Source organism: Rhipicephalus microplus, chromosome 3, assembly GCF_043290135.1.
Source record: "Rhipicephalus microplus isolate Deutch F79 chromosome 3, USDA_Rmic, whole genome shotgun sequence".
NCBI classification, from domain to species: Eukaryota; Metazoa; Arthropoda; class Arachnida; order Ixodida; family Ixodidae; genus Rhipicephalus; species Rhipicephalus microplus.
The window spans coordinates 129,247,182-129,274,884 of NC_134702.1; the positions used below are offsets into that span (position 1 = coordinate 129,247,182).

Sequence of the window (27,703 nt, forward strand, 5' to 3'; positions counted from 1 at the left end):
AGCAGTAAGCAGATACGGTGGGCCTATAATGGCGGGCAATTTATATCACCTTCGGTCACGAATTGTTGTGCACTGTCAGAAACGCATCAAATTCGCCCGACATAAATCTAAGTCTGAGGCTCTCAGTGATACATTACAAGTCAGAAAATGAAGGAAAGTGTTGTTTTGTGTATGTTTCAGTATTAAGGTTAAAAAGTGTGTAACTAAATATTCTAATGTTCTGCCACCTGTCAGCTTCAGCACTTGCATAGACGAACCAACTATTACGCTCAATATTCACTCAAACCTTGTTTTGGGCTGTATTTTTTTCTAGAAAAAAATGCTTTTTTACGTTTGTCCTGGAACAACTCACGCCGAACAATCGTTGAACATAGTAGTGTCTCAAGCAAAGTGATCCTCTGCATTAATACGCTGCACAACAAAATAAACGACCACTCATTGTCACCTCAGAACGTGTGCAGAAATGTGCACACTAAGTTTCTGGTTATTTAAAGAAATATTCACAGTGTGATATGCTTTCAAATTTCGCGTACACAGTTGTGTACGCCTTGACTGAAGGGGATAGTGTACCTAGTTGGAATCTGTACACTACATGTTCTACCACCATGATTTCCACCAAAGGTTAGGTCCACCAACCGAGCCCGTACAATTGTGTTATCCTTGCTTCTGGGATTCATAATACAGGATTTAGACGATTAAGAATGACAATACAGCACATTATTGGCATTAATTAACCTAAATGAAGCATTTGTTATTGTGTATGGTGTCCGCGCAAGAACCAACATCGATGCGACGCGATTTCAGCACTCACAGAGAACGTACGTCTCCCATCACCGACAGCCACCGGTCGCACTCGCCGGCACTTCTCTAGCTTTTATGTGAGAACACAGACTTGGCAATTTGTATGCTTGGGGAACCAATATGATAGCGTAATGTTTCTGGCACACTGCATTCCTTTTGGCCAAGCCGTTATGTAGTTGTTGCTATAGCGAAAGAGCTACAGCAGTGCGCTGGCACGACTGCCCTCTACGTTGCCCGAAAAGCATTCCACTACTCAATCAATCAGGTGGGGGTATTTATGGAATGAGCCTACACACTAAACAAAAATGACCTGAAATAACCCCAAAATCTGGGTAAATCATTTGTCCTCTAGCGCACTACCGTTCCTGGGTTTTTTTTTTACCACCTACTACCGAGGTAAAAATTTACTCTCGTGCTAACTGGGTTTTTGAACGTAGGGAGAGTAGTAATTATTTACCCCAGTGAGGTTTTCAGCGAGTATAGAGAGAGTAAATTTTTACTGCCTAAACAAAGTTTTCCCGGTGCTTTCTAAGAGTTATTTTTAAAGCTCATTCAAGGGTTTATGGTGGCCGCCACGGTAGTATTTATTTACTGCTGTTACCGAGTTTCTGCGGCTGTCTTGGGTTTTTTTTTTTTTTAAGCCTATTTGTGGCTTTATTATAGAGTTCCTGCGAGGTTGTTTTTTACTACACTTACCATTTTTTTGCGGCGATTGGCGAGAGTTATTTTTAAATTTTAAAGCTCATTCAATGGTTCAAGGTGGCCGCTGTGGTAGTATTGGTTTACTACTGCTACCGAGTTTCTGAGGCTGTATTGAAGGGTTTTTTTTTAAGCCTATTTGTGGCTCTATTCGAGTTCTTTAGAGGTTACTTTTTAATACACTTACCAGTTTTTTGCGGCGACTGTTGAGAGGTATTTTTAATTCTCATTTAAGGTTTTCTTGGGGCTAATGTAGAGGTATTTATTCAAACCTGTATTGTGGTTTTTGCGGTTAACTTTGCGGGTTATTAAAACGCTGATTACAGATATTATTCCAGCTGCCAGAAAAGAATTTTTTTACCTCCTTTGATAAGAGGTAAAATTTTTTTTTCTGGCAACTCGTATGATGCCTCTAATGCAGCAAACGTGAGCCTTTTTGGAAATTGATGAAGTGGTATTTATTTACACCCGTATTACACTTTTCGCATCCATTTTTTGCATCGTTTTAATGCCATCCAGGGACGTGAGGGCATCGAGGGCCATGAGTAACATTTTAAGACCCCTTGAAAGCCGGCCTTGCTTCAGTCTGAAAGTTTATTGAGACAAAATAAACTTCAAATGAACATGTCTCCTATAACTTCGTGGCCATTCTACAAAACAAATAAAGAATTTCAAAAGGCTTCAGGCAAAAATTCATGAAAAATCAAATAATCTTTACTGATACACTCAAAGCAGGAGAAGAACACAGCAAATAAAGAGATAGGCACGTGATGCCAGATCATTGAGTAGTTTTTCGCCGTAGCCTTGCTCCTTGCAGGACTGCAAGTCAACATACAAAGCGTAACACACATTTGTTCAATGAGGGCAGCAGTTGCTTGATTGCTGAAGAAATGAAAAACGATTTTGCCCGTCGTTGCACAATAGAGCTTCATTACACTTAATGTACAAAGCATTGTGACTAGGCAGTCAGTATTACAATAATATTGCACATAAATAATACACAAGTACAATGAATTATGTGACAACCATTGGAACATTTGTATTAACAGAACAATAACATTTGTACAATTCCAATAGCGCTGCTACTCCCGACTAGACTTTACAAGAGAAAACATACACAGGTCATGCGTAGCAGGAGCAAAGATTTTAAACATAAGAGGGGCATCGATAGAGAATTGAAAAAAATGTATACTCTTTGTACTAGCTTGAGCACCTTTTGTCGAGCACCTTTTGGACTTGCTCGTGCATTTATGCACACGGTTTCCAAGTCACCAATAGGCTTTTTTTCAAGAACACTAGCACCAATGACGAGCGTGCAAGCGCTTATGAGAAAAACTTGTAGGCCAGCACTTTACAGATCAAGTGAACTTGGCAAGGTGAGATATATTACCGCGTAATTCACTCACAAACTTCAGTGTTTAAATGCGACGGCCTGTTTCTTGGCACTGTAACTTCAGATTAGAATGAAGCCTACAGGGCAAAAACAATTAAGTAGGACCAGAAAAAAAATATGCACACCTGAAGTGCTCACTCACGATTAAAATGTTATCACACGTGTTAAAAAACATATTGTGACGACGAGAGATTGACGAGCACACAAAGCGCCTCAAACAAATACAATTTATCGATCGCAGGAAACAGACTGGAAAGACTTCTTCGTCTTTTGCCCCCAGCCAAGGACAGTCGCGCTGCTTCATTATCCTCACCACTGGCACATACACGCGGCATTATTCCCTCCTAAAAAAAACATCGTCCGATGTTCAACGTTTGAGAAGCAAGGCGAAACAAAAACTGCACAGTTAGTCACTGAAAGTAACGCTTCATCCGAAGCACGTGGACAATTTCTGGTGAATGTCTGCGCCACTTTGAACACTGCACGCCGTCCGGAACAACCTCGTAGTTGATATCACTGATACGTCGCAGAACCTTGTAGGGTTTGAAGTATCTTCGCAACAGCTTTTCGAAGAGCCCACGCTGACGAATAGGTGTCCAGACCCATAGTTTGTCGTCCACGTTGTATATGACGGGTCTGTGCCGGAGGTTGTAATACTTGGCATCTTCGTCTTGCTGTTTGGTGATTCCCAACTTGGCAAGTTGTCTGGCTTCTTCTGCTAGCTGGGTAAACTCTTTGGCGTCCGTCTCATTGCCACCATTTTCATGGGGGAGCATTGCGTCTAACGTTGTCGTAACCTCGTGTCCGTAAATGAGGTTAAAGGGTGTCTTCCGAGTGGTTTCCTGACGAGCCATGTTCTACGCGAACGTGACGTAGGGCAAAATGATGTCCCAGTTCTTGTGCTCTATATCTTAGTCTCTACATCTTGCTCTACATCTTGAGCTGTACCGCTTAGTTGGAAAATGGTGTCCAAGAGCTCGGCCATGAATGCAGTACCTCTGTTGGTGATGACTATTGCGGGAGCACCGTGTCTTAAGACGATGGCTTCGATGAAAAATTGCACCGCTTCAGCTGTCGTTGCTTGTGGCAGAGCGCCTGTCTCCGCGTATCGGGTCAGGTAATCCGTGGCGACGATTATCCACCTGTTTCCAGTGGCAGACTTTGGGAAGGGGCCAAGAAAATCCATGCCAGTTTGTGCAAACGGTGTCCCCAGCCCTCGGACAGGCTGCAGCAGGCCAGCTGGTTTGATGGATGGTGGCTTGCGGCACTGGCAATCTAGACATGCCTGCACGTATGTTTTGACAACTTCGGCAAGTCTTGGCCAGTAATAGTTCTGCCTTATCCTCGCCAATGTTCTTGCGTAAACCAAGTGACCAGCGGTAGGTTCGTCGTGACAGGCTTGCAGTACCTCACGGCGTAGCGAAGAAGGAACGACAAGCAAGTAGCTGCTGCCGGTGGGTGAAAAGAGTCTCTTATAAAGAATGTCATTTCGCAAGCAGTACGACCGCAGCCCTCTCGCAAATAACTTCGGAACGCTATTCGTTCGCCCTTGTAGGTAATCTATAAGTGGTAGCAGCTCAGCATCGGCACGCTGCTGTTGAGAAAAGGCGGCAGTGTCCACAATTTCGAGAAAGGCCGTGTCGTCATTGTCGTTGTCCGGGGATGCTGTCTCAACAGGAGACCGAGAAAGACAGTCAACATCGGTGTGTCGTTTTTCCGACTTGTAGGCAACAGTGAAGTCAAATTCTTGGAGCCAAAGACTCCATCGTTCAAGGCGGCAGACGGATCTTTCAAGTTGACTAACCAACAGAGAGAGTGGTGATCACTGATAACGGTGAATGGGCAGCCGTACAAATAAGGACGAAACTTCAGGACTGCCCATACCATTGCAAGACATTCTTTTTCTGTCGTAGTGTAATTAGCTTCAGCTCGGGACAGCGTCCTGCTGGCGTAGGCGATCACGTTTTCGTTGCTGTCCTTCGACTGTACGAGCACTGCTCCAAGACCCACATTACTAGCGTCTGTATGAAGTATTGTCGGCGCGTCTTCATCGAAGTGGGCCAGCACAGAGGTGTTTGCATGCGCTGATGAAGCTCGTGAAATGCCTGCTGTTGGTCTTCGCCCCATCTGAAGGGGGTATCTTCCCGAGTAAGCTGTGTCAATGGCCATGCAATGCCTGAAAAATTAGCAATAAACCACCGGTAATAGGCACAGAGTCCTAAAAAACGTCGCACTGATTTTTTGTCTGATGGCGTCGGGAAGTTTGCCACGGTGGCAATTTTATCCGGGTCTGGTCGGATCCCTTGGCTGCTCATGATGTGACCGAGGAATTGAAGTTCGTGGAAGCCGAAGTGGCACTTTTCTGGTTTTAGAGTAAGACCGGCCAAGCGTCTTGCTTCAAAAACTGCTTCGAGCCTTTGTAAGTGTTCCTCGAAAGTCGCCGAAAAGACAATCACGCCGTCGAGGTACACCAAGCAGGTTTGCCACTTAAGTCTCGATAGAACCGTGTCCATGAGACGCTGTAATGTTGCTGGCACCGAACAGAAACCAAAAGGAACAACCTGAAACTCATAAAGTCCATCAGGCGTAACAAAGGTGGTCTTCTCACAATCTCTCTCATCCACTTCAATTTGCCAGTTGCCGCTTTTTAAGTCCATAGACGAAAAGTAGCGTGCGTTTTGTAGTCTATCCAATGAATCATCAATACGCGGCAGAGGGTAGACGTCCTTCTTTGTGATCTTATTAAGCTTACGGTAGTCGACGCAGAAACGCAAGCTACCGTCCTTCTTTTTGACGAGTACTACTACGTTTGACCAACTCTTGATGTAGATGAGAAGCAGCCATGGAACTTGTTGATCAGCGTGAGAAGGCGGTCTCGCTCAAAGGGAGATAACATTGGACCAACGTCGACAGGTGTCGGTGTAGTGATAGTAGACGCTGCTGCTTCCTCCACTGAATGACAATCTTCTGTTTGCGAGAGTTCGTCAAAATAGGCAATAGCCGTGCCTTTAACTATGTGTCTGCGTTCTCTGCAGAAATTTGTCAATAGTAGTTCAGCGCATCCGTCAATAACAGTGATGACAGCCCTGGCAACAGAGATGCCGCTAGTGAATGCGAGATCCTTGATGTGTTCAGCGATGCCAGTACCGTTTTGTAACTTGTCACAGTGCACGGATACGAGAGAACAGCTTCTTGGCGGCAGTATGACGTCGTCATCGGCAATACGGAAGCTAGGTGCCTGGTGTTCCTCATCTGTAGCAGTCTCCGAGCTTACAGTAAACGTTACGCTTCTGTCACGGATGTCAATCACAGCCCCGTATTCGCGCAAGAAATCCATTCTCAATATGAGTTGTTTACAGCACTCGTGAAGAATGACGAGGGTGGCGACAAAGGTGGAACCAGCGATGAAGAGTCGGGCCGTGCACTTTCCAACTGTTGTCATCAACTGACCTCCTGCAGTTCTTATATTGGGTCCCTGCTATGGCATCTTGACCTTCCTTAGTCTGTCGGCTAGCTGCAGGCTTATTATAGAAAAGTGGGAGCCGGTGTCCACAAGAGCCGTCACTTGGTGGCCGTCAATGTGAACGACGAGGTCAGCGCTGATAACGTCAGTTACGTCGGCAGTTGTTCCATTCGTCAGATTAGTCGTTGCTCTCGTTGTCTTCGGCATCGGTGGCTTCGAGCTTTTATATGTCGGCAATGGGGGCTATTTGGAAGTTCAATTAATAGCAACCCCACCCCCCGAGGTCGCTGCGTCTAGTTTCCCTGTCGCGGGCTAGGGGACCTGCTCCTGGTGACGTCAGCAAAACTTCGATGATTAGGTGAAGTGCCCTGCGCAGGAGATGGAGAACATGACCCGGGCCTCATTGGATTATTCGGCGGTGTGTTCATAGGAGTGTCATTGTTCGTGCGTCGACCGTCGTACGTAGCGTAATCATGGTAGCGAGAAAATACTGAGTACTGAGCGTCGCGATAACGACAAACTCTGTAAACGTGCCCGGCTTCCCCACAATGAAAGCATACCGGTCTACGATCAGCAGTACACCACAAATCGGTTTTCCGACGCTGGTAGGTAAATGGGGACTCACTATTGAACCACGTTGTGGGCTTCACATTTTGGCTAAATGGCATTCGTCTTGTCGGCGAGATTGGTGTGGTTGGGAAAGTCTTCAGCGGTAGCAGCGGCTGTGTTTGCAGGGTTGGTGGTGGTCCAGTCATTGGAGTCTGTTGTGCTGAAGGCGCGACGACGGGGCGTCGGACTGCATCAGCATAAGTAAAATGTCGTTGCACACCATTATAGCCGGATGAAGAGAGAGCCTGGCGGACCTCATCCCGGACAACATCAGTGACAAAAGACAATGCCGGCGTCGGTTCAGTTGCTGGAATTAAACCAAGCTGTCGAAGCTCCTCCCTCGAAATCTCCCGGATGACTTCCCACAGAGGCCTGTCGTTGTCACAGAGGCTCGCCGCAGTCGTAACAGGGCTACTCGCTCGAACGTTGACCGGGCTCTGCTGGCGGTACCGTTGCTGTAGGGCCCGTTCAATAGCTGTGCCTTCTTTCGTGAACTCAGCTACTGTTGTTGGCGGATTTCTCACAAGCCCAGCAAACAGTTGCTCCTTCATGCCTCGCATTAGATACCGCAGCTTCCTGTCTTCTGGCATCTCGGGATCCGCCCTGCCAAAAAGACGGGTCATGTCCTCGGCGAACATAGCGACGCTCTCATTTGGTTTTCGAATTCGAGCTTCCAAGAGACGTTGCGCATTCTCTTTTCTGTCAAGACTACTAAAAGTGTCGATCAGCTGGTTGCGGAAGCCGTCCCACGTAGCCATGCTTCTTTCCCTGTTGATGTACCACGTCTGGGCGTTGTCTTTCAGGTAGTACACATTCGTGAGCTTGTCTTCTGGGGTGGTCCACTGGTTGTACTTCGCGCAACGTTCGAACTGGTCCAGCCAGTCTTGTGCATCTTCATGGGTCTCACCATGAAAGCAGTCAGGAATCATGGGATTCTGAAGTGTCATGTGCGATGTAGCTGCAGTGGCCATGATGGTTGAAGGAGGCAAGCGATTGCTGGCAGTTTCTGGAAAGGAATTCAGCTCGGGAGCTACGCCTTGCAGACGGCGGCTGGAACGGTGGACTGGTGTCTCGACGGGTGGTAGTGATTCCGGGTTCGAATGTCGAGTCCGGGAAGGGGTGCCAAGCATAAAGACGTACCCAGCGCCTCCACCAGTGTGACGACGCGAGATTGAGGAGCACACAAAGCGCATCAAACAAATACGATTTATCGATCGCAGGAAACAGACTGCAACGACTTTTTCGTATTTTTTTTACAAATACACAATCAAATATACAGTCCGACCCACTTAGAAAGATCCCAGATACAACGACCATATATCGGTGCACTTACGATTTTCCTACACTACCCTATGAAACTGAATCTACATACACCGAATATTTTTGAAGGTCTACTTTTACAAAGAACCCTTCCCACACGATCGCGGCAAAAATTTAGCGCATACGAAGTGCAAAAAAAAGTTAAAACAGGCATTCTGAAACACGTGATAGGTGCGCTTGCGTGCAGACTGGTGCTGTTTAACTGCGAGATACCACACAATGCGGCGAGCACCGCAAGCAGATTTCAGATGTTGTGAGTGAGGTCATTTACTTTCCACACATTTCTTCACAGGCAGAACTGAAGTTAGGAGGAAAAAACGAAACAAAAAAAAGGCAGCATGAAGAATTGTGGTCAGCTTTTGCATGGCAAACTATAGTGCATGAAGCAGTAGAAAACCGCACACTTCGTTACACCTAAACGATTAGAAGTGCTACAAAATTAAAATCAAAAACACTTATTTATAACGTAAAACTGAGATACCTTAGGTCTAGGTTGTGCCTTTTTCAGAAATTTTAGCATTTCTCCTCTCGCAGTTCATTAATCTAGCCTGATTATCATCTGTCCTGCCGCACAAATAGCCCCAAAGTGGTCTACCCACAATTGGAACAGACCGCTGCGCATCTATGCTCCTTTGTTTTTTGTTGTTTTGTGAACACATCAAGAGACTAAAGCTAACTACCCAGAGACATTATGCTCCAATCCAGCCCGCAAGCCTTCAAGTTGTTGAACAAGTCATTGTCACAAGACAACAGCCTATACCTCATGTAAAAGCTGGAGTATTCGAGATAATAATTAAAAAACTACAGGAACTAAAATTGCACTGATATGACTTGTACTAAAGACCGTAAAAGTGTGTCAATAAGTTAGCCCTAAATTTCTGCCTTTCAATCATGAGTACTGTGCAGAAACTGCCTTCACAGGCAAAACTACAGAACATATCACAGAAGGTCACAGGTTTGGTCCCTGCTAGTGGGAAGTTGAATTTTGGTCCACTTGTCACATTTACATTACAATTACTCCTAATAACATCCCCTATACTTTCCTTGGCATTATTGTGTGCGAGTTCTCATTATATTGCGCCTAAAAAAATGGAGCCCTTAAATTTAAACATTCCCTCAAGGGGCCCTGCAACACTTTTTGAGCATGGTCAGGAAATGCTGCCGATCGGTAGTAGATAGAGGTTCCCGACAACACACGAGCCCAATTATATAGCGCAGCACGTGACCTGGATTTCACAATAAATTATCTAAGTCAGCTAAAAATTGCTTTCCCTTCTCTCGACAAATGACGGAACACGCTCAAAAATCACTCGTAGCAAACCCACCTATTAGCCATTGGCTGATTTGAACATGGCTCGCTCAGTCGTTTCAGAGATCGCCACAGCAGGCTGCGATTTGTCCACACATGCGAGTGCAATTACACTGAAAAAGCTTAACATTCAAAGAAAAAAGAAAGTGTTCAAGGTCATGAGTGACCTTGAAAAGTGTTTCAGGGCTGCTTTAAAGGGCCACTCACCAGGCCCTATACCGAATTTTAGTTAAACAATGGAAGTTGTTGGGTGTCCGATGAGGAACATTTTGCCACAAAAATTTTTCGAATCGGTTCATCACGAGCGGAGAAAACAGGTTTTTTGAAGCGGCGTGAAACGAGGATGAGAGAAGGCGAGCTCGAAACCCTTGCCGCTCCTCCGCGTAGCCTTCGCAAGCCAAATCTCTTCCTCACCCTCTCCAGCATCCCACCATGAGATGATGTGCGCATCACGTGCCCAAACAAGTCCAACCCCCGGGCACGCCAGCAGCATTGCTTTGTTGACCAGAGTTATTTTGTGGTCTTCTGCCTGTTTCTGCGGGATTGTTTGAAAACGATGGCTTAGACGCGGTAGAGTAGATGAGTACAATGAGTGCGCGAACGCTTAGGAGCGTTCTACAGTGGTCGTCTACTCAATGCACTGACCGCGGGGACACGAACGCATGGAAAACGCTGACACATTAGCCCCGCATCTCGTAGCATTTCACGGAAAGAAAAACGGGCACAATTTTTTATTGCGTCTCATTAGTTATATTAAGTTTTATTAATCTCTTGAAGCAACAAATACATGAACTACGCATGTTGTGTTAAAAAATTTTTGCCATGTCACGTGGTATACTGTTGACAACGTCAGAGCAGACTCGTCTACGTATAGGACCAGCGTCATTGCACTGCCGTGTACGTAGGGCCATCCCTACGCCCACGTCACGCCCTCATTCTCTACGCATGAGCCGGCAGAGGGGAGGGGGAGCAGCTTTGATCTTGAAATTTGACCCATTTCCGCGGTGCGTAGAGTTGCGAATTTTGCCAGACATGATCATGAACGCCTCGTCTACGTAATGCGCTTGTCAGCTCAAAATCGTCAAACCTGGTGAGTGGCCCTTTAATACATTCTTCTGTAATATGTAATAAACTTCTACAAGAACTTTTCCTAGAAAAGTTCTTGTAGAAGTTCATGAGCTCAAGGGCCTTTACTTTTGGCTTTAGTTTGACTAAGGTCAACAAAGGCGAGCTCAATGAACGTCAGCACCCTGTCTGCCTTTTTTGGATATTTAATGTGAAATACCCAAAAAAGGGAGAACAGAAAAGCTACGGCAGAAAGTAGCAATGATGCCACGAACAGGCGTTGATTATCCGCGTGAAGCACCAGGGTGCCGTCGGTGGCTCTTTGAATGCACGGCGTCAGTGGCGTGTCTGCTTTCTGCAGAACAAAGCGCAAAGCACAAATCAGTCACATAACTTGAACAAGCACTCAATGTTTTATAGTAATAAAAACAAACCGTCCTAGCTTTCTATTTTATATTCTAAATGATCTTCCAGAAAAGCAAGCACATTCAAACATGGTAATAAAAGCTTGATGATGATTTCTGGGGTTTAACATCCCAAAACCACCATATGATTATGAGAGACGCTGTTCTGGAGGACTCCGGAAATTTCGACCACCTGGGGTTCTTTAGCGTGCACCCAAATCTGAGCACACGGGCCTACAACATTTTCGCCTCCATCGGAAATGCAGCCGCCACAGCCGGGATTTGATCCCGCGACCTGCGGGTCAGCAGCCGAGTACTTTAGCCACTAGACCACTGCGGCGGGGTTGGTAATAAAAGCTTCCCTACTGGTACGAGCCTATTTTATAGTTGTTCTGCCAACTACACAAAAAATATGTCTTTGTGAACACTCAACGAGTATGAATTGTAGACTTTCTAAGTATTAGGATGACACCTAAGTATTTGGATCAGGTTTTTTTGTAAAGATGATGCTTTGTTATCTTTATGCAGCGCCTGCTTATTTTTAAATTTTTTGTACTGTAACAGTCAGAAAGCACAGCATTCCTATGACTCAGCACAAAGACTACTTGAGGCGATTTCAAGTTCACAGCTGTCAATAGCACTTAAACATTTATTCAACAAGATGCAAATGTTGATGATAACTTGTACATGCCAATTAAAATTACACTAAGCTGCTCCACACTCGCAATACCAGGCATAAAAATTTTTCGAATCCTAAAGAAGGATTGTCACTTTTTATAGCTTGGACTAAACAAGATTCGATCATGGAAATTTGGCTATGCATAGGGAGCAAGCTAATAAAAACATGATGACCGAAGTGCTGAAACTGGTGGGCCAAAGCTCATCAGTAAATGAGTGAGCCACTGTCATCAACGCATAGTGGCAAGGACAGTCTTATGCAGGATACAATGAGAGAAAAGCATGCATGTGTTCAAGCCTGGCTATGTTGCATCTAATCCGCTATATAGCTTTCAAGCACTCACGTCGGTCAAAAGTGTCTCCAAAGAGTCATTGCAGCGGTTTGCAATGAACTTGAGAACACCTAAAATAGCATCCTCTGCAAAGAACGGAAAAAAATTTACGTCAGCGTTTCCATATGCCATAATTTCTAACATTCAAACAATATTGTCACGTGATCACAGAACGACCACAACGTCTGTTCACAGGAGCAGCACTGGACGTTGAGCCGAACCGAAGGTTAGAGCACGAGCACACACCAACCGTCCTCTTCTTCTTTCACACCATGGCACATACTCGCATTGGCATGGCTAAACCTCGTTCCATGCCTGTGGCATTACCCTCCCTTCGAAAAAAAAGTACCACCCCGATGACCAATGCCGATTAAAAGTTAAAGTAGTCGCGTACACGCACAAGGACGCGTGAAGAAGCAGTGTCAGGTGGCTCGGGGGTAGTGTGGCTTCATCCGTGACACATGAACAATGTCGGGCTGCTGGGAACATCGAGATCGCTGAGCTGTGTCTTCAAGCAGAATTTCGTAGTTGACATCTGTGAGGCGCCGTAGTACTCTATAGGGACCGAAGTAGCGGTGAAGTAACTTTTCCGAGTGGCCCCTTTTGCGAACGGGGATCCACAGCCAGACCAGATCACCGGGTTGGTAAATGACATGGCGATGACGGGAGTTGTACCTCTGCGAGTCGATTCGTTGTTGTTTTCGGATCCACTTGAGTGCAAGCTGGCGGGCCGCGTCGGCGAGCCGGAGAAAGTCGTTCGCATCAGTAGTAATATCGGTCGTGTCAGGCAACAGCATGGCATCAAGCATCGTAATTGCTTCTCGGCCGTGAGGCAACCGGAATGGAGTGAAACCCGTAGTCTCTTGAACCGCAGTGTTGTAAGCGAACGTTACGTATGGCAAAATTGCATCCCAGTTCTTGTGATTACGGTCGACGTACATAGATAGCATGTCAGCGAGCGTCTTGTTTAATCTCTCCGTCAGACCGTTGGTTTGTGGATGGTATGCGGTTGTTTTGCGATGAGCTGTTCCACCAAGTCTCGTGACGTCTTGCATGAATTGGGCTGTAAAGGCTGTTCCACGGTCAGTGATAAGAACTGTTGGCGCTCCATGGCGGAGGACGATGTTGTTGATAAAAAAATACGCAACCTCATTGGCGGTGCCTCGTTGTAGGGCTTTCGTTTCGCAGTACCTCGTTAAATAGTCAGTAGCGACTACGATCCAGCGGTTGCCATCATGTGACTTCGGGAAGGGCCCAAGCAAGTCCATGCCGATTCGTTCAAACGGTTGTGACGGAGGTGCAACAGGCTGTAATAAACCAGCAGGGCGCACAGGTGGGGCTTTACGGCGCTGGCAATAATTGCATGTTTTAACGTAATGCTTGACATCCTGGGTGAGCTTTGGCCAGTAGTAGCGAGTCCGAATCCGGGCAAGGGTACGTGCGAATCCTAGGTGGCCGGAGGAAGGCTCGTCATGGCAGGCAGATAAAATGTCAGCACGTAGCCCTGGTGGAACGACGAGGAGGTACTCAGTCGCATAAGGTTCGAAGTTCTTTTTGTAGACGATGTCGTTGCGGAGACAAAATGACCCTGAACGTGCAAATGCCGATGGTGGACTCGAGCTGCGACCTCGAAGGTATTTGATAAGTTGTTGGATCTCTGAATCATTCCACTGTTGTTGGGCCAAGTCAGATTCACTGACTGCACAAAGAAAATGGCCATCGGTATCATCGTCCCTCGATGTCGTCGCGAGGGGTGCGCGCGAAAGGCAATCAGCATCAGTGTGCCTCCGGCCCGACTAGTAGACGACTGTAACCTCAAATTCTTGAAGGCGTAAGCTCCACCTCGCGAGGCGCCCTGAAGGGTCCTTGAGATTGGCCAGCCAACAGAGGGCATGATGGTCCGTAACTACTCTGAATGGACGGCCATACAGATACGGTCGGGACTTTGTTATCGCCCAAATAACAGCAAGACATTCCTTCTCCGTGGTCAAGTAGTTAGTTTCCGCAGATGACAAAATGCGGCTAGCATAAGCGATGGGACGTTCAGCGCCGTCTTGCCACTGGACGAGTACTGCACCAAGACCGATGTTGCTTGCGTCAGTGTGAAGTTCGGTGGTGGCATCTTCATCAAAGTGCCCTAGTAAGGGTTCACTCTGAAGGCACTGCTGAAGCTGGGAAAAAGCGGCTCTCTGCTCTGGACCCCACACAAAAGGAGTATCCTCCTTCGTTAAACGGGTAAGGGGTTCAGCGATGTTGGCAAAGTTCTGGACAAAGCGCCTGTAGTAGGCGCAGAGACCCAAAAACCGGCGCAAATCCCGTTTGTTCGAAGGTGGAGGAAATGCAGCAACAGCCATGGTCTTTTCTGGGTCTGGTTTAATGCCATCGTGACTGATAAGGTGGCCGAGGAACTTTAGTTCTTCGTAGCCGAAATGACACTTCTCCGGTTTTAGAGATAGGCCTGCGGATCGAATAGCTACGAAGACGGACTGAAGTCGTTGTAAATGTTGCTCAAATGTTTTGGAAAAAACAACGACGTCGTCTAAATACACGAGGCAGGATTCCCACTTCAGACCGGACAAGATGGTGTCCATCATTCTTTGGAACGTTGCCGGTGCAGAGCACAATTCAAATGGTAACACTTTGAATTTGTAGAGGCCATCGGGAGTTATGAATGCTGTTTTTTCCCTGTCACGTTCATCGACCTCGATCTGCCAGTAGCCGCTGCGTAAATCCATTGAGGAAAAATATCGGGCATGTCGAAGTCGATCCAGTGAATCATCTATGCGTGGGAGAGGGTAGACGTCTCTCTTCGTCACTTTGTTGAGCTTCCGGTAATCGACGCAAAATCGAAGAGTGCCGTCTTTCTTTTTAACAAGTACGACGGGTGACGCCCATGGACTGTTCGAGGGTTGGATGACGTCGTCGTCGAGCATCTGTTTCATTTGAAAACGTATTGCCTCGTGTTCTTTTTGCGACACGCGGTAGGCGTGCTGTCGTACAGGCCGTTCGGTAGGGTCCGTTATAATGCGGTGCTTCACGGTTGGGGTCTGCTTGATTTTGGAGGTGGACGCAAAGCAATCACTATACGTACGTAAAATCATGCGTATCTGCTGTTGCTGCGCACAGGATAGCTGGCAATTCACGTCAACCGTACTGGCTATATCAGTGTTACCTTCGGCAGCAGTGGCAATCGGAGCGATAGTGGAACATTCTGCGTCATCGATGGCTTCAAAGTTCGCGATTGCTGTTCGCTTTGCTAAGTGTTGGTACTGGCCGCCGAAATTCGTGATCAGAAGCTGAGTCCTCCGATGTTTCAGTTTGACGATAGCACGCGCGACACAAATCTGCCGAGCCAAGAGCACTGAGAGGTTAGTTTCCGCGATGCCACTACTCTTGTTGTCACAGTCGCTCTCCACCGTTACCAACATACTGGCTCGCGGCGGCAGTGCGATGGTGTCGTCAGCAATTCGAAGTGTTGTGGTCGGCGCAACTGCATCCTTTCGTAGGGCTGTATGGTCGTTAGATAACGTTATGAGCAGGTCGCGAAGGTTAATAATGGCTCCATGCTCGCGGAGAAAATCCATTCCGAGAATCAGGTTTTGGGAGCATTCGCGCAATACAACGAAGGAAACAATGTACGTCGACTCACGAATTCGGAGGCGGGCAGTGCACATTCCTAGCGGTGTCAATAGGTGACCTCCCGCAGTCCGGAGGTTGGTTCCATGTCCCCAAGGTGTCTACCTCTCTTAGCTGTGCAGCGAGGTCAGCGCTTATAACAGAATAATCGGCACCCGTATCTACCAGAGCGGTCAGCGGGTGGTTGTCGACAAGAACAGAGATACGAGCAGAGACCTGTTTGTCGTCGATGGCACACGTCGGTGAAAGAATGTCCTCGGATGTCGGCAGGCAAATCGGGGGAGGGTCTTGTAACGGTCGATCAACAGCGGCCTCACCCCCAGAGGTCGCTGTTCTTAGTTTCTCCGGCGCGGGCTTGTGGATCTAGGTGATCTTCCTGCAAGGACGTCCGCAAAGGTTGATTGTTGGCCAGGTGACGTGGAACGCCGTGGAGATGGTGAGCGGGATTGGCGACGCAGAAGGTTTGAGGATCGTTGGCTTGTCAAGTATTCGGCGATAGCACGGGGCCGCTCACCATCTCTGGGTCGACGAGCATCCGGACGAAAGCCGAGAAGACCCATGTGCCTGTAGGCGCACTCACGGTAGATGTGTCCTGGTTCACCACAGTGATAACATAGAGGCCGGTTGTCGGGAGCACGCCATACACTGGATTTCCGTGTAAGGGGTGGGTTGCCGTACTGCGGTGGTCCCGAGTAGAACGACGGTGCCGTCTGCAGGGTGGACGGACGAGACGGATAGCCAACAGCCGGTGCAGGAGTACGCAGTGCTTCCGCGTACGTTAATAGCGGAGCTTCGGCTGGACGTGGGGCCGTCATGTGTTGGACTTCGGCTGCACGCAGAGTCGTCATGGGGTGCACCAGCTGCCGGACCTCTTCGCGAACGACATCCATTAAAGCAGCAACATGGGGCGGAGAAGACACCACGTGCAGCTTTTGCAGCTCCTCGCGCACAATACTGCGCACGAGCTCCGTCAGGTCTTTTACAGTCGTGACGTCAGGTGTTTGTAGGGCCGACTACACTGACGAAAGACTGCCAGGACGTTCATACTGGTACGAACGCTGCCTTAGCATTCTCTCCATTGCCGTGGCTTCGCGAAGGAACTCCTCTACAGTGCCGGGAGGGTTCCGCACTAGTCCCGCGAACAGCTGCTCCTTCACTCCCCGCATTAGGAGGTGCACCTTCTTTTCTTCCGTCATTGAAGAGTCGGCTCGCCTGAACAGCCGCGTCATGTCCTCAACGAACATGGCAACACTCTCGTTCGGACGCTGGTTTCGGGAATTGAGGAGCCGTTCCGCTTGCTCCTTTCGGTCAGAGCTTCGGAAAGTATTTCGCAACTGGTTGCAAAACTCTGGCCAGGTTGTCATAGTGGCTTCATGGTTTTCGAACCAAGTGCGCGCAGAGTCCTCGAGATAAAAGTAGACGTACCGAAGCTTTTGCTGCTCATTCCACTCGTTGACGCTGCCGCAACGGTTGTTGTCGTCGAGCCAGTCGTCGACGTCCTCATAAGGGTCACCGTGGAACGGCTTCGGAGTACGCGGGACGTTGAAGAACCATGGAGGAGGCAGCGTTGATGTTTCTTGGGTTTGCGTTCTCGCACTAGCCATAGTACTGCCGAGTTCAGGAAATGGTCCGAATTCAGGAGGTAGGCCTAGTTGTCGCCTGCTACGCCGTAGGTCAGCTGGTTCTTCCAAGTCGCGGCTAGTGTCGGGACCTTGCTGCTGATTGCAGTGCATACAACACTACCCAGCACCTCCACCAGAAAATGTCACGTGATCACAGAACGACCACAACGTCTGTTCACAGGAGCAGCACTGGACATCGAGCCGAACCGAACGTTAGAGCACGAGCACACACCAACCGTCCTCTTCTTCTTTCACACCATGGCACATACTCGCACTGGCATGGCTAAACCTCGTTCCATGCCTGTGGCAATATGCACGCACGTGAAATTAGGTGCAGTTGTGCATGTCATCAAGTTTCAAAGCAGAGGGGCATGACAAAGTGGGCACATCTGTTCAAGCGTAACTTGTAATCACCACTTTCTCCACTAAATGACGGCTGGCACGACTTGTCAGCCACCACCATGATCACCACCATGCGATGAAAGCGGCAGTGTCGACGCAGCATCTCAAAATGCGTCAATATCCATCAAAACAAAAAAATGTCGCAGAATATCCACGGAGTGAATGATGAGTGGCCCGAAGTGTCCGTCCATTTGTTTGCGTGACAGACGCTCCACCCCACTCATCATCATTCAGACCGTGGATATGCTGTGAATTTCTTAGTATAACAGCGCCATCTATCCTCTTTAATAGTCAACTATACCGAACCCACTAATGCCATCCAGTGATATTATTTCCAAGGACATATACACACTGCTATCTAATGAGCAATTCTTAAAACCAACTTGAAGTGGTTACTACTACAACATACTACTACTAGGAATCGACCCACACCTTAGGGAGCTTCACCCCTAAAACAAGCTTGCATTGCTGCGAAATAAAGTTTAGTGCTGCAGCGGGCATGCCTTCCTGGTTCCAAGCATAACCACATAATAGACAATCATTACTTGGTCTTACTGTAAACAAAACGGCAGTGCCACAAAACAGAGTTGACTGATTTACAAAATCTCAATACCTTCTTTCTTTTGAGGCAAGTTAAAAAGCTCCTGCTTAGAAGCATGGTTTGTACTGAAGTATTTAGATTTAACTCAACTTTTCACTGCAGGTTTGCTTCTCGTTTCGTTTTTCATTTCTCATTAGCACTCATTTATAAAAATGGTTGATGTTACAGAGAAATAATAGTTGTCATGACAACAATGTATGTGTGTGGACTACAGGAACACATTACCAGAGGCCAAGGTTGAAAAATCTGTCACCTCCTTTTGGTGGCCATGACTGAGGATCATGCCACAAAGGCACTCGAACCCCTTCATGGTGTTGTCCAAGATGTTTTTTTTAAACAGCAAGTTGAATTAATCCAACTGCAACTCAAAAGAAAGATCACAATGTTTACCACAGATGTCACAAAAGAGGGGAGGGAGATAAGAGCATACAGAATGTTCGGTGGCCAAGAATGGATACTCCAACAGCGCCTGTTGTATGGTCATGCGCTCGAGCCGCTCATGCCTTTCTTTGGCGGTGGCGAGGAGGCACGGCCGCAGCTCGTCATCACCTGCTGTGCTGGCATTCTCTGTGAGCCACTCGTGGTGCCAACGACGCCCCTCAGCGGTCTCACCATAAACAATGAGTTCTGGGTTGTCCTGCAACATGTGAATCGAGTGGCCACTTTATTAGTGCACACCTAGCAAAGTAAAACAAAAATAAGCACCAAAAATATGTGCAGCAGTGATAACATTTCACCTGCACTTTTTACAGAAAACAAAAAACTATTGTTTCACCAGCAAAAATATATCTTAAAAAAACACTTACAGACAGCCGGCACAGCTTCTTGTTAATTTGTTCTGGCCCTGGCACCCTGGGCCTCTTTGGTGCGTTGATGACTCTCATGGCCTCCATTTCTTTGGAGATGTTCTGGGTCTTTTTCCGGTTATTTTTAAACTTGTTTTTTAGTGCAAGTTTCCGCGATTCCTACGCATTGTGCAAAAACACAAGCCCGAATAAGATTATTCTCACAGCTTTTGTCATGAATTTTAATGACCTCAATACCTTTGTTACAAAACAAAATACTGTTATAAAACTTTATATGTTTTCTACATGGCTTTCTACTGCGAAATTTGTAAATGAGAATGTTTTGACAGAACTCGGTCTGTCAAGCTGGCTAAAAATTATTACGAAAAAAAAGAACTCTTTAGCCACTTTTAGTCCAAAGTAACTAATATCTAAATTGAAAACTAAAAACTGATTCGATGTTTCGGAACCAATGCAGTCCCTTCTTCAGGGGACTGCATTGGGAACTTGTCGTTGAAGCGTCCCCCTTAAAGCACTGCAAGGGCCTGGACCTTGTTTAAACTTACTGGCCAGAGCCCAGCTCGCTGGCTTAAAGCAAGACCTAGGCCATACCCTTACCGGAGGAAAAAATGCACCTACCCGGCCTGACCGCAGATTAGACCTGACATAGGTGAGAGCCAATAATCTGGGTGGTGTTGCTCGAACACAGAATTGACAACACGGTGTTTTAAGTGGCAAATATCAGTGCTTTGGTGGCGAATGCTTTGCAAACAATTATGCTTTAATTTGCAGAAATTGTAGCGCAACTGAGAAAATTTTGTGGCTGGTCGGGCATTTTCGCACACCGTTACACAGTTTCGGCACATTTCGTGGTTTTGGTGGCGCTCAATAGAAAAATTGGGAATGATATCAGGTTAGTGCGAGTAGTGCAGGTGTTGCACGTCTTAGCAAACCTGCTTTCTGCTTTTTCAGATTTTAATGGCATATGGCTCCCTAACGATGTACTGGTAGAGGGCAGTCACTAGACTATGCGAGCATACGACTGACAGGAGGTGGACGAAGAGATCTCTAGCTATCTTGAAAGTTTGTACCAGTTTTGGTAATAAAGACACGAATAAGCTTTTCGACGCTTACTCATCAGATGCATATCATTCAAGGTCAAGTTACAGCTGCCCAAATCTTTAACTATCGCACTCGAGTGGCGACATTGCTGTGCATCAGCACCACACAATAGAGCTGAGTTACAAACAAGGCGAGATTATGTGCAATCCCAGAAAGTGAATACAGCTGTGCTCATGGTCTCCTTGGCTGTTCCTTCTTCGAAGCATAATCCCATATCTGCACATTTAAAGGGGTATCGACACAAAAACTTTGGCCTCGCATTTTTCTGCTGCGATCTGTTGCTGCTTGCCTGTTAGTTATTTCACGACATATCATTTGCTGCAGCACATGACAGATAATTTATTACATGCCTCTCATTATCCACCAGCTTCAGTTTCAGTTTGAAACAGCTTCAAAAACCGGGTGCAACTATTGCCACCTAGCATGTGCATGTCAGCACAAAGAAATGTGACACACTTTCGCACGGTCCACATCAAGAATCAGTTTTGAATAGAAAACGAAACTGCAGTGTCGTCAAACAGAAAACTTTTAAAGCATGCCCCACGGCAACCAACCATCAATTAAGAAGTATAGACTGCGGGAATAAACGCAAAAAAGGAAAAATGGTGGCTATGATGTCATAATAACTTATTTTATTGACTGCAGCGTGATGATGGCAGGGAAGTTCGGGGTCCCCAAAACGTCCTCCTCTAGGGTTTCAAATGGCACGATGGAGTTGAAGGCTCACCCAAGCTTCAAAATTAGTTTAAAACACCTTCCAAACTATACCTAATCATTGTTGACATTTCGCAGATGATATACAAATGTTTACGGGAATCAACCTTGCAGGCTATCTCAGCAATGAAATTTTTTGTCAATATTCCTTCAGGAGGCGCCAAGTTTTTTCATTTTATGAGTAGAAATGTGTGGCGTATCGTGAAATATTTGCTCAATTTCTTACAGCCACATTCAGCATTGGAACATTATTTCTTTATTTAGAATACGCTCAGGGCCAATGGCATCACAGAAGGGGTGGGGCAAAAATACAGAAAATTGGTAGTAGTTCAGAAACAGGTCACAAGACAAAAAAATGCAGAAATAGAACTCACTACCATTCATAACTACGTTTCAAAAGTTTACAAGTAGTTACTCTAGTTATAGTAATACAAAAAAAGAAAACAAAATACATAATACTACCTTAATTATAAAGAAATGTCGAAATTCGGTATATCAGCAGAGAGAGGCACATGATATAAGTATAAATGGTGGTGCCTAGTTTAAAAGAAAAAGAAAACTTAGAGAAATATATTACGTACAGCTTCTCTAAATTGGTTAGTATCCTTGATGGTGACAACATCTGGAGGAAGGTGATTCCAATCATCACTAGTGTGTGGCACAAATGAGTGAAAGTAAAGAAGATGCCTTACAAGATGGAATGCCAACTTTGTGTTGGTGATCAATGCGAGATGATATGTAATATGGTGCAAAATACAAGCACAATGCTGAACTGGACACACTCACAATGATGAGCTATATACATTTTCCTCTCAGTCAGAAACGTCATGCATTCTTTTCCGCATGCCCTTTCCCCATTGTATTGCGAGGACTTCCGGCAACTAACTACTCGTAAACGGTGCCAGCGGGTCTTCCCTGCATTTGTACCAAAAAAGATTTGATTGACTGATATGTGGGGTTTAACATCCCAAAACTATCGTAGCGGAGGGCTCCCAAAATTTAGACCACCTAAGGTTCTTTAACGTGCACACAAATCTGAACACACAGGCCACAGCATTTCCGCCTCCATCGAAAATGCAGCGGCGGCAGCCGGGATGCGATCCCGTGACCTGCCTGTCAGCAGCCGAGTACCTTAGCCACTAGACCACCACAGCGGGGCCGTACCAAAATGGAGCTTGTAGTTGTTTGGGAAAATGGCCGCAAGGGGGGTGCGTACACTTCAGAGAGATTTTGACTGCTTTGACAGTTGACAATGACCCAGCGAGAAGGGCGGTCACCAGTGTCGAGAGTCTCGCGTAAGCAGCGAGCATGGAGTGTCCCACGCAACGTATTGAGACGGATCTTGCCTTTGCCCTTGTGTTAATTAAATGCCTGTTTGTGTTTAATCAAATGTCTGTGTCTGCTATATGAGTATGTCAGACACAAACATCGCCACACGTGCAACCCCGCACTTGCAGGCCCTTCAGGCGTCGCAGGCTGAAGTGTATAATGGAAGCCTACGAGACTGCCGCATGCACGCCGCTGTTAGATCAGCTGGGCCTCACCCTACGAGTGTTTCACTCCTTATGGCAGAGAAGGATAGCAAGGCTGCACTAAATTTGAAGCAGGCTGAAATGGATGTTTTGAACTTCATTATTATAGCACAAATTCGCAAAATTTTTGTGTCTGCATGTTCACATAGCAAAAATGTGCATATTTCTCTTCATTATACATTTTAGACCTTGGGGTTGTTTACTGGCCCTTTAACCTTTAACTTATGCGGCTGGAAGTAGCATGAAAATATAGCAAAGGTTCCATGCTCACCATGCCGGTCCCTTTTTTGATGTTGTCCCGTAGGTGCGGGTACTTCTGAATAAGCTGTTCCACTGCTGTGTTGTAAAGCTCCTTCGAAGGAAACCTAGGGGAGAGACATGTACCAATGTATTCATGCTAATGGTACAGCATGAAAATAGAAGGAGTGAAAAAAATAACTACAGACAGAACTGAATGACAAAAGTTTGATAATATCTCTATGGTTACAAGCAATGGTAACTAGCCATTATTTCTCCAAGAGCAAACAGCCAAACCTAAACACGAGAGAAGTTGAACAGAATATGGATGCTTAAAATAACGAAATTCGTTCGAATAGGGAGGTTTGCTGGGGGCAACATTTCCACACATTTATGCTGCCCTGATGCCACAACAAGTACACTTGGTAAAATGCTGGCTTCAAGTAATATGCAACTCACCTCATGTCCAAACTAAAAGTATGTTCACATAAACCTGAAGGTCACAGAGAAAGACCATGCAAAGTACATGTATGAATGCAAGCCACTAAGCTGTGATTAGCACAGTTGAAAACATTACATTAGGCCCTAAGAAAAATGCAGGATGCAGGAGCTCCAATTTTTTATAAATTTCAGCCTCTGTGTGACGATATCTAAAGACTACATAAGCACTGTTTATAAAAATATTCAGGAGGACAAGCTCGTCGTAACATGTTTATCAAAAGAAAACTTGAAAAAATATTCTACAACCACTTTTAGGTAACTGCTTAGCTCACACTTGCATCATTAAAAAGGAGTATTAGAAGTAAGGGGGCATTTATGTGCCTTGCAACAATGATTCTCGGTTGGCTCAGTCATGTTTCTTTTCATTCTGAAGACTCGGTGCTCACTATGAGCCTATCGAAGAGCCCTAGTAACGTTGATAGCAGCTTACTGTTTACGACATGGAAGCACCCGGCATATAATGACAAAACAAGAAAGTCACACAGAAAATCGCAGTAATTATTCGCACAAGAAACGATTCGAACCAGCGGCATGGGACTGAGAACCAACGTTACAGCCAAGCTGCAAGCCATAACTAATCTACGACGTGTGAAGTCTGAGGTGAGGTCAGTGCTACAACTCGGCTTGGCATTATGATATTTAGAAATGATGGAAGAACCTAATTACAAAAGCCAGGGAAAATATAGGAGATGTCAGTTGTAGTAGTTATGATGCTTGCGAAAAAAGTGAAAAGGACAAAAAGATAACTAGCCACTGGCAGGGTAACTTGCAAGTTACCTTTTCACCTTCCTTGTTTTCTTCAAATTTACATTGCTATTATTACAATAAACATCCTTTACACTTTCCTAGGCTTTCTGGTCAGTTAGTTATAATTAACATTATGCTTAACAAAGAAAAACAAGCCCCTAAAGTTTTCCTTGATCTGGCACTAAATCAAGTCAGAAGCACTACATACCATACTATTTTGAAGCAAGCTTGAAAAATTCTGTTGATGATGGCTCGCCTCACAGGTCCCTCAACTGGTTCGCCCCTCTGGAGAACTTCCTCATACGGCCCGAAAGCAGGAAGTCTGAACTCAAGGGAGTCGTACTGCTTTCTTAGTGGCACATGTATTTCCACCAACTCAGTGGTGCAGATGGAGTCAGCACTGAAACAGAATGTTAGTGTCAATTTTCAAGCTCACAGAATATAAAGCAACTGTTTTTCAGGTAACAAACATGCAGGACCTTTTATATGATGACACAGTGGAAATAACTTGCTCAACAATTATTCTTTGCTGTTCTGTGATGTGCAGAAATGAGTAAAGTTCTAGGTCTTACCTCTGATTGAGATGTTCCCGCGAAGGATCATGTGCCCTGGAGCTCGGGCCGGCCTCGATGCATTCACTGCTGTTTGGCTGCACAACGAAAAAACTTTCAAGCTATAGCTCTTTAATTCATAACACCACAAAAATTGTAAATATCTGTGGAATTTTGTGAATTAGTGCTTAAAGCATCATGAAGTACAAGCACATTTCAGGAATGGCATTTAGAAAACTGGTATAAACAATCACAGCTCACTTGAATTAAAGTAGAACATTAAAACCATCAGGCAGCAAACTGCAATGTGTGTGAAAGCCTCTGATAGCAAACAGTATTACAAATTTTAAAGTCTATGTAAAAAAGAGAAAGAGACTATTCCTTGTATTATCATCATCAGCCTGGCTAAAGTTAGAGCAACTTAAAAAAATTTTAGCCAGGTTAGGCAGGTCAAAGTAAAAATAAGAAATCATAGTAAATTGACATTATTCGTGCAGCTGTTGCACCCCTGTGATAGCTGCCTTGATAGTGACGTTAGCATAACTGGTGCATTACGATCTTCTGTACACGGACAGAAAAGCTAGCTGTTTGTTTTGAAATCTTCCAGTTGATCTGCATAATCCAAGCGCCTCTTTGCATGCAGGACACATTCGTGTAATTAAACTGAGCCATCGTATACAGGTGAGAGGCACATTCCTGCGCTTAGCTTCTTCCATTTACCTTTTGTACAGTAGGTGAACTGGCAAACTAAGCATCTGATAAATTATAATGACCTAGACAAAAGTCACAGCCGGATATTATGGAAAGGCCAAAGGTACTGTCCACCACAATGCATTCATTATTGGTGGTGCCGCGGCCCTGTCTGTGTATAGGGCGAATGACTGGCCTTGCTCTGCACGCGACACCTTATAGACATGCAGCCATGCTCTGTACGGGTGGCAACAGCGAAAAGTGTGCTTGTTTAGCTGAAGATGCGCGCTCCCTTAGGACACTTTCGCCCCATCTATTTCTTAAGATGAAGCACATTTTGATTATTAACACACACCTGCATAAACGATGCACTCTTTGTGACAGCCTAAATTTTTTTTTTTGTGCAGCTATTGGCACATTGATATAATCGCATGCCTCAAAACAGCCATAAAGCTTGCATCATTGATGCAGGTGTGTTTTATCAATCTAAACGGACTTCGTACTTTAAAATAGATGTGACGAAAGTGTCATGAAGTAGCACGGATCTTTGGCTAAACAAGCACACCTTCCACTGTTGTCAACCGTGCAGAGCACGCCTGCATGTCTGTAAGGCAGCGCATGCTCTTGTGCACATGACGTCATAACCCGCAATGTGTCGCGCCACAGAGCAAAGCAAGTGGCTTGCGGGCTATACATAGATGTAGCTGCGGCTGTACTACTCAGTTACACGGCACAAACTCGCTTCCATTAAGACTCATGTACATTTCCATAACATGGTAATTATGCCAGTAAATAGCTAATGCTATATGAAAGATGATTCAGCTCAAACAGGCACTATGACCTGAATAGCTGTATCTGGAGGTTACATAACTCATTTTTGAAAGAGATACTCACATCTGTAGTGGGCGGCAGCACTTTCCTCCCCACCTTGATTTTAAATTTTGAGAGGATTGTGCAATCTTTTTCTAGGTCAATGTATTCATCGACCTCGGTGTCGAAAACCTGGAGCTGAATGAAACATTTCATTTATAAAGTTGGGTGAAACATGTTGTGGCACGCATGTTAACAGACAAGTAAACAGCGTTTTTCATAAATCGCTTTCCGTTTTTTGCTGATCTCTTATGTCACTCGTGCTAACTAAACTAATTAGCATTTCTGAGGGTGAGAATCGCTAAGTTTCTTCAACTTTGTTATTCGATTTGAAAAAATGCGAGCAATAGCACAGTGAATAGCATGTTATTTCACGAGCTCTTCTTGGCATCACATACACAGAAATAATATGCTGTTTTCTGTGCTGTTCATCCTGTTTTGTGTTACATATTTCACTTCACTAGATATGCGCCAGTTCGGTATATTCGTACAGATACTGTTTGGTTATGCGTAATTAGTTATGCGTAATTGGTTATGTGCGAAACCCACCATATGAATCCAATAACATAACACGAACAGCTTACTAATCCACTAATAGAACCAATTCGGACCTTCCTAGTAGTCTTTTTGAACTTATAATTTGAACATGATCTGGTTCTATTGCTTCAAAAAGGTGCACTACGTGACACAGACGTAAATATCAATGTGATGAAAATGGGTGAACAGCACTTTTCTTCCATCAATGACAAGAAGTTTCGAAGTACTCAATTGGTACTCACCAAGGTTTGCTCGTCCACAGCAGTGTGTGTAGACAAAGCGTGGACTAGCTCGTCATACGAACCCGTAGGCAGCACAACTTTCTTTTGCTCGCCTGTCTCTAAACGCACAACGCATACTATGGCCGCCATGCTTCTAAAACTTAGCACACGCACAAAAACGTTGTCAGAGTACAAGTACAGGAGCACAAACAAACGCCGCCGCGGAATGAGAATTTGTGCCACGAGTGATTTACGTGCTAAACAAAGATGTCGTTACGTCGTGACCCAGCCTTGCCACGCTAGAATCATCTCACCTCTAAGGTGTAAGAAAGCACTTGCTTGAAAACAAAAACTTTACGAACTCAAAATAATATTAAAAATAATTTCTCTGACGTATATTTAGTTATTCTCAGCCATGGTACTTGACAGTGTTGTACTGTTAACTTTGACACGAATTCATCACGTCATAGCGTTGCCAACATTCACCACTGCATCCACTGCGCACGAGTGCATCATAACGCATGCATGTGAGGTCCGTTCGATTCGCCTGCACCACGTGAACCAGTTCACGAGGTGCTGCACCTTATCATTCGTTTCAGCGGTGCAGCATTGACGACCGCTGAATCCTGCCATTCATTTTGAAAGGTGCAGAAGAGGTGCAGCACCGGTTCACAATTTTCCTGCACCTCCTTCGCTGACGGTGCCGGCTTGGTGCAGGCGCGCGTGCAGCTGAGCAGACGACGCAGCACTTAGACGTATATGGCTTAGGCGCCATACCCGCCTCTACAAATGCGGTGTGTTTTGCCAAGATGTTTACGCCTCATAAACTGTCCGCATCTGCGTTTCGCCATAGGTCGGTGTT

The 27,703-nt window shown here is 45.7% G+C and overlaps 1 protein-coding gene across 8 annotated transcripts; it reads right to left on the minus strand.

Moving 5' to 3' along the window:
- Positions 1 to 1,933: 1,933 nt before the first annotated feature.
- LOC142803920 (uncharacterized) lies at positions 1,934 to 27,700 on the minus strand. 8 transcript variants are annotated; one of them, XM_075890218.1, is made up of 9 exons: positions 26,863 to 27,700; positions 26,108 to 26,221; positions 24,545 to 24,621; positions 24,181 to 24,372; positions 22,759 to 22,852; positions 19,141 to 19,299; positions 18,765 to 18,971; positions 12,086 to 18,692; positions 1,934 to 11,014 (listed from the first exon to the last, which is right to left on the minus strand). In XM_075890218.1, the coding sequence occupies exons 1-8, from the start codon at positions 26,989 to 26,991 to the stop codon at positions 18,684 to 18,686; spliced, it is 981 nt and encodes a 326-aa protein (XP_075746333.1). In that variant the 5' UTR covers positions 26,992 to 27,700; the 3' UTR covers positions 1,934 to 11,014; positions 12,086 to 18,683. The 8 variants fall into 8 exon arrangements, with proteins under 8 accessions (XP_075746333.1, XP_075746332.1, XP_075746331.1 ...); XM_075890217.1 differs by having other exon boundaries at positions 12,086 to 18,698; XM_075890216.1 differs by having other exon boundaries at positions 12,086 to 12,159; positions 18,588 to 18,971.
- Positions 27,701 to 27,703: the final 3 nt, after the last annotated feature.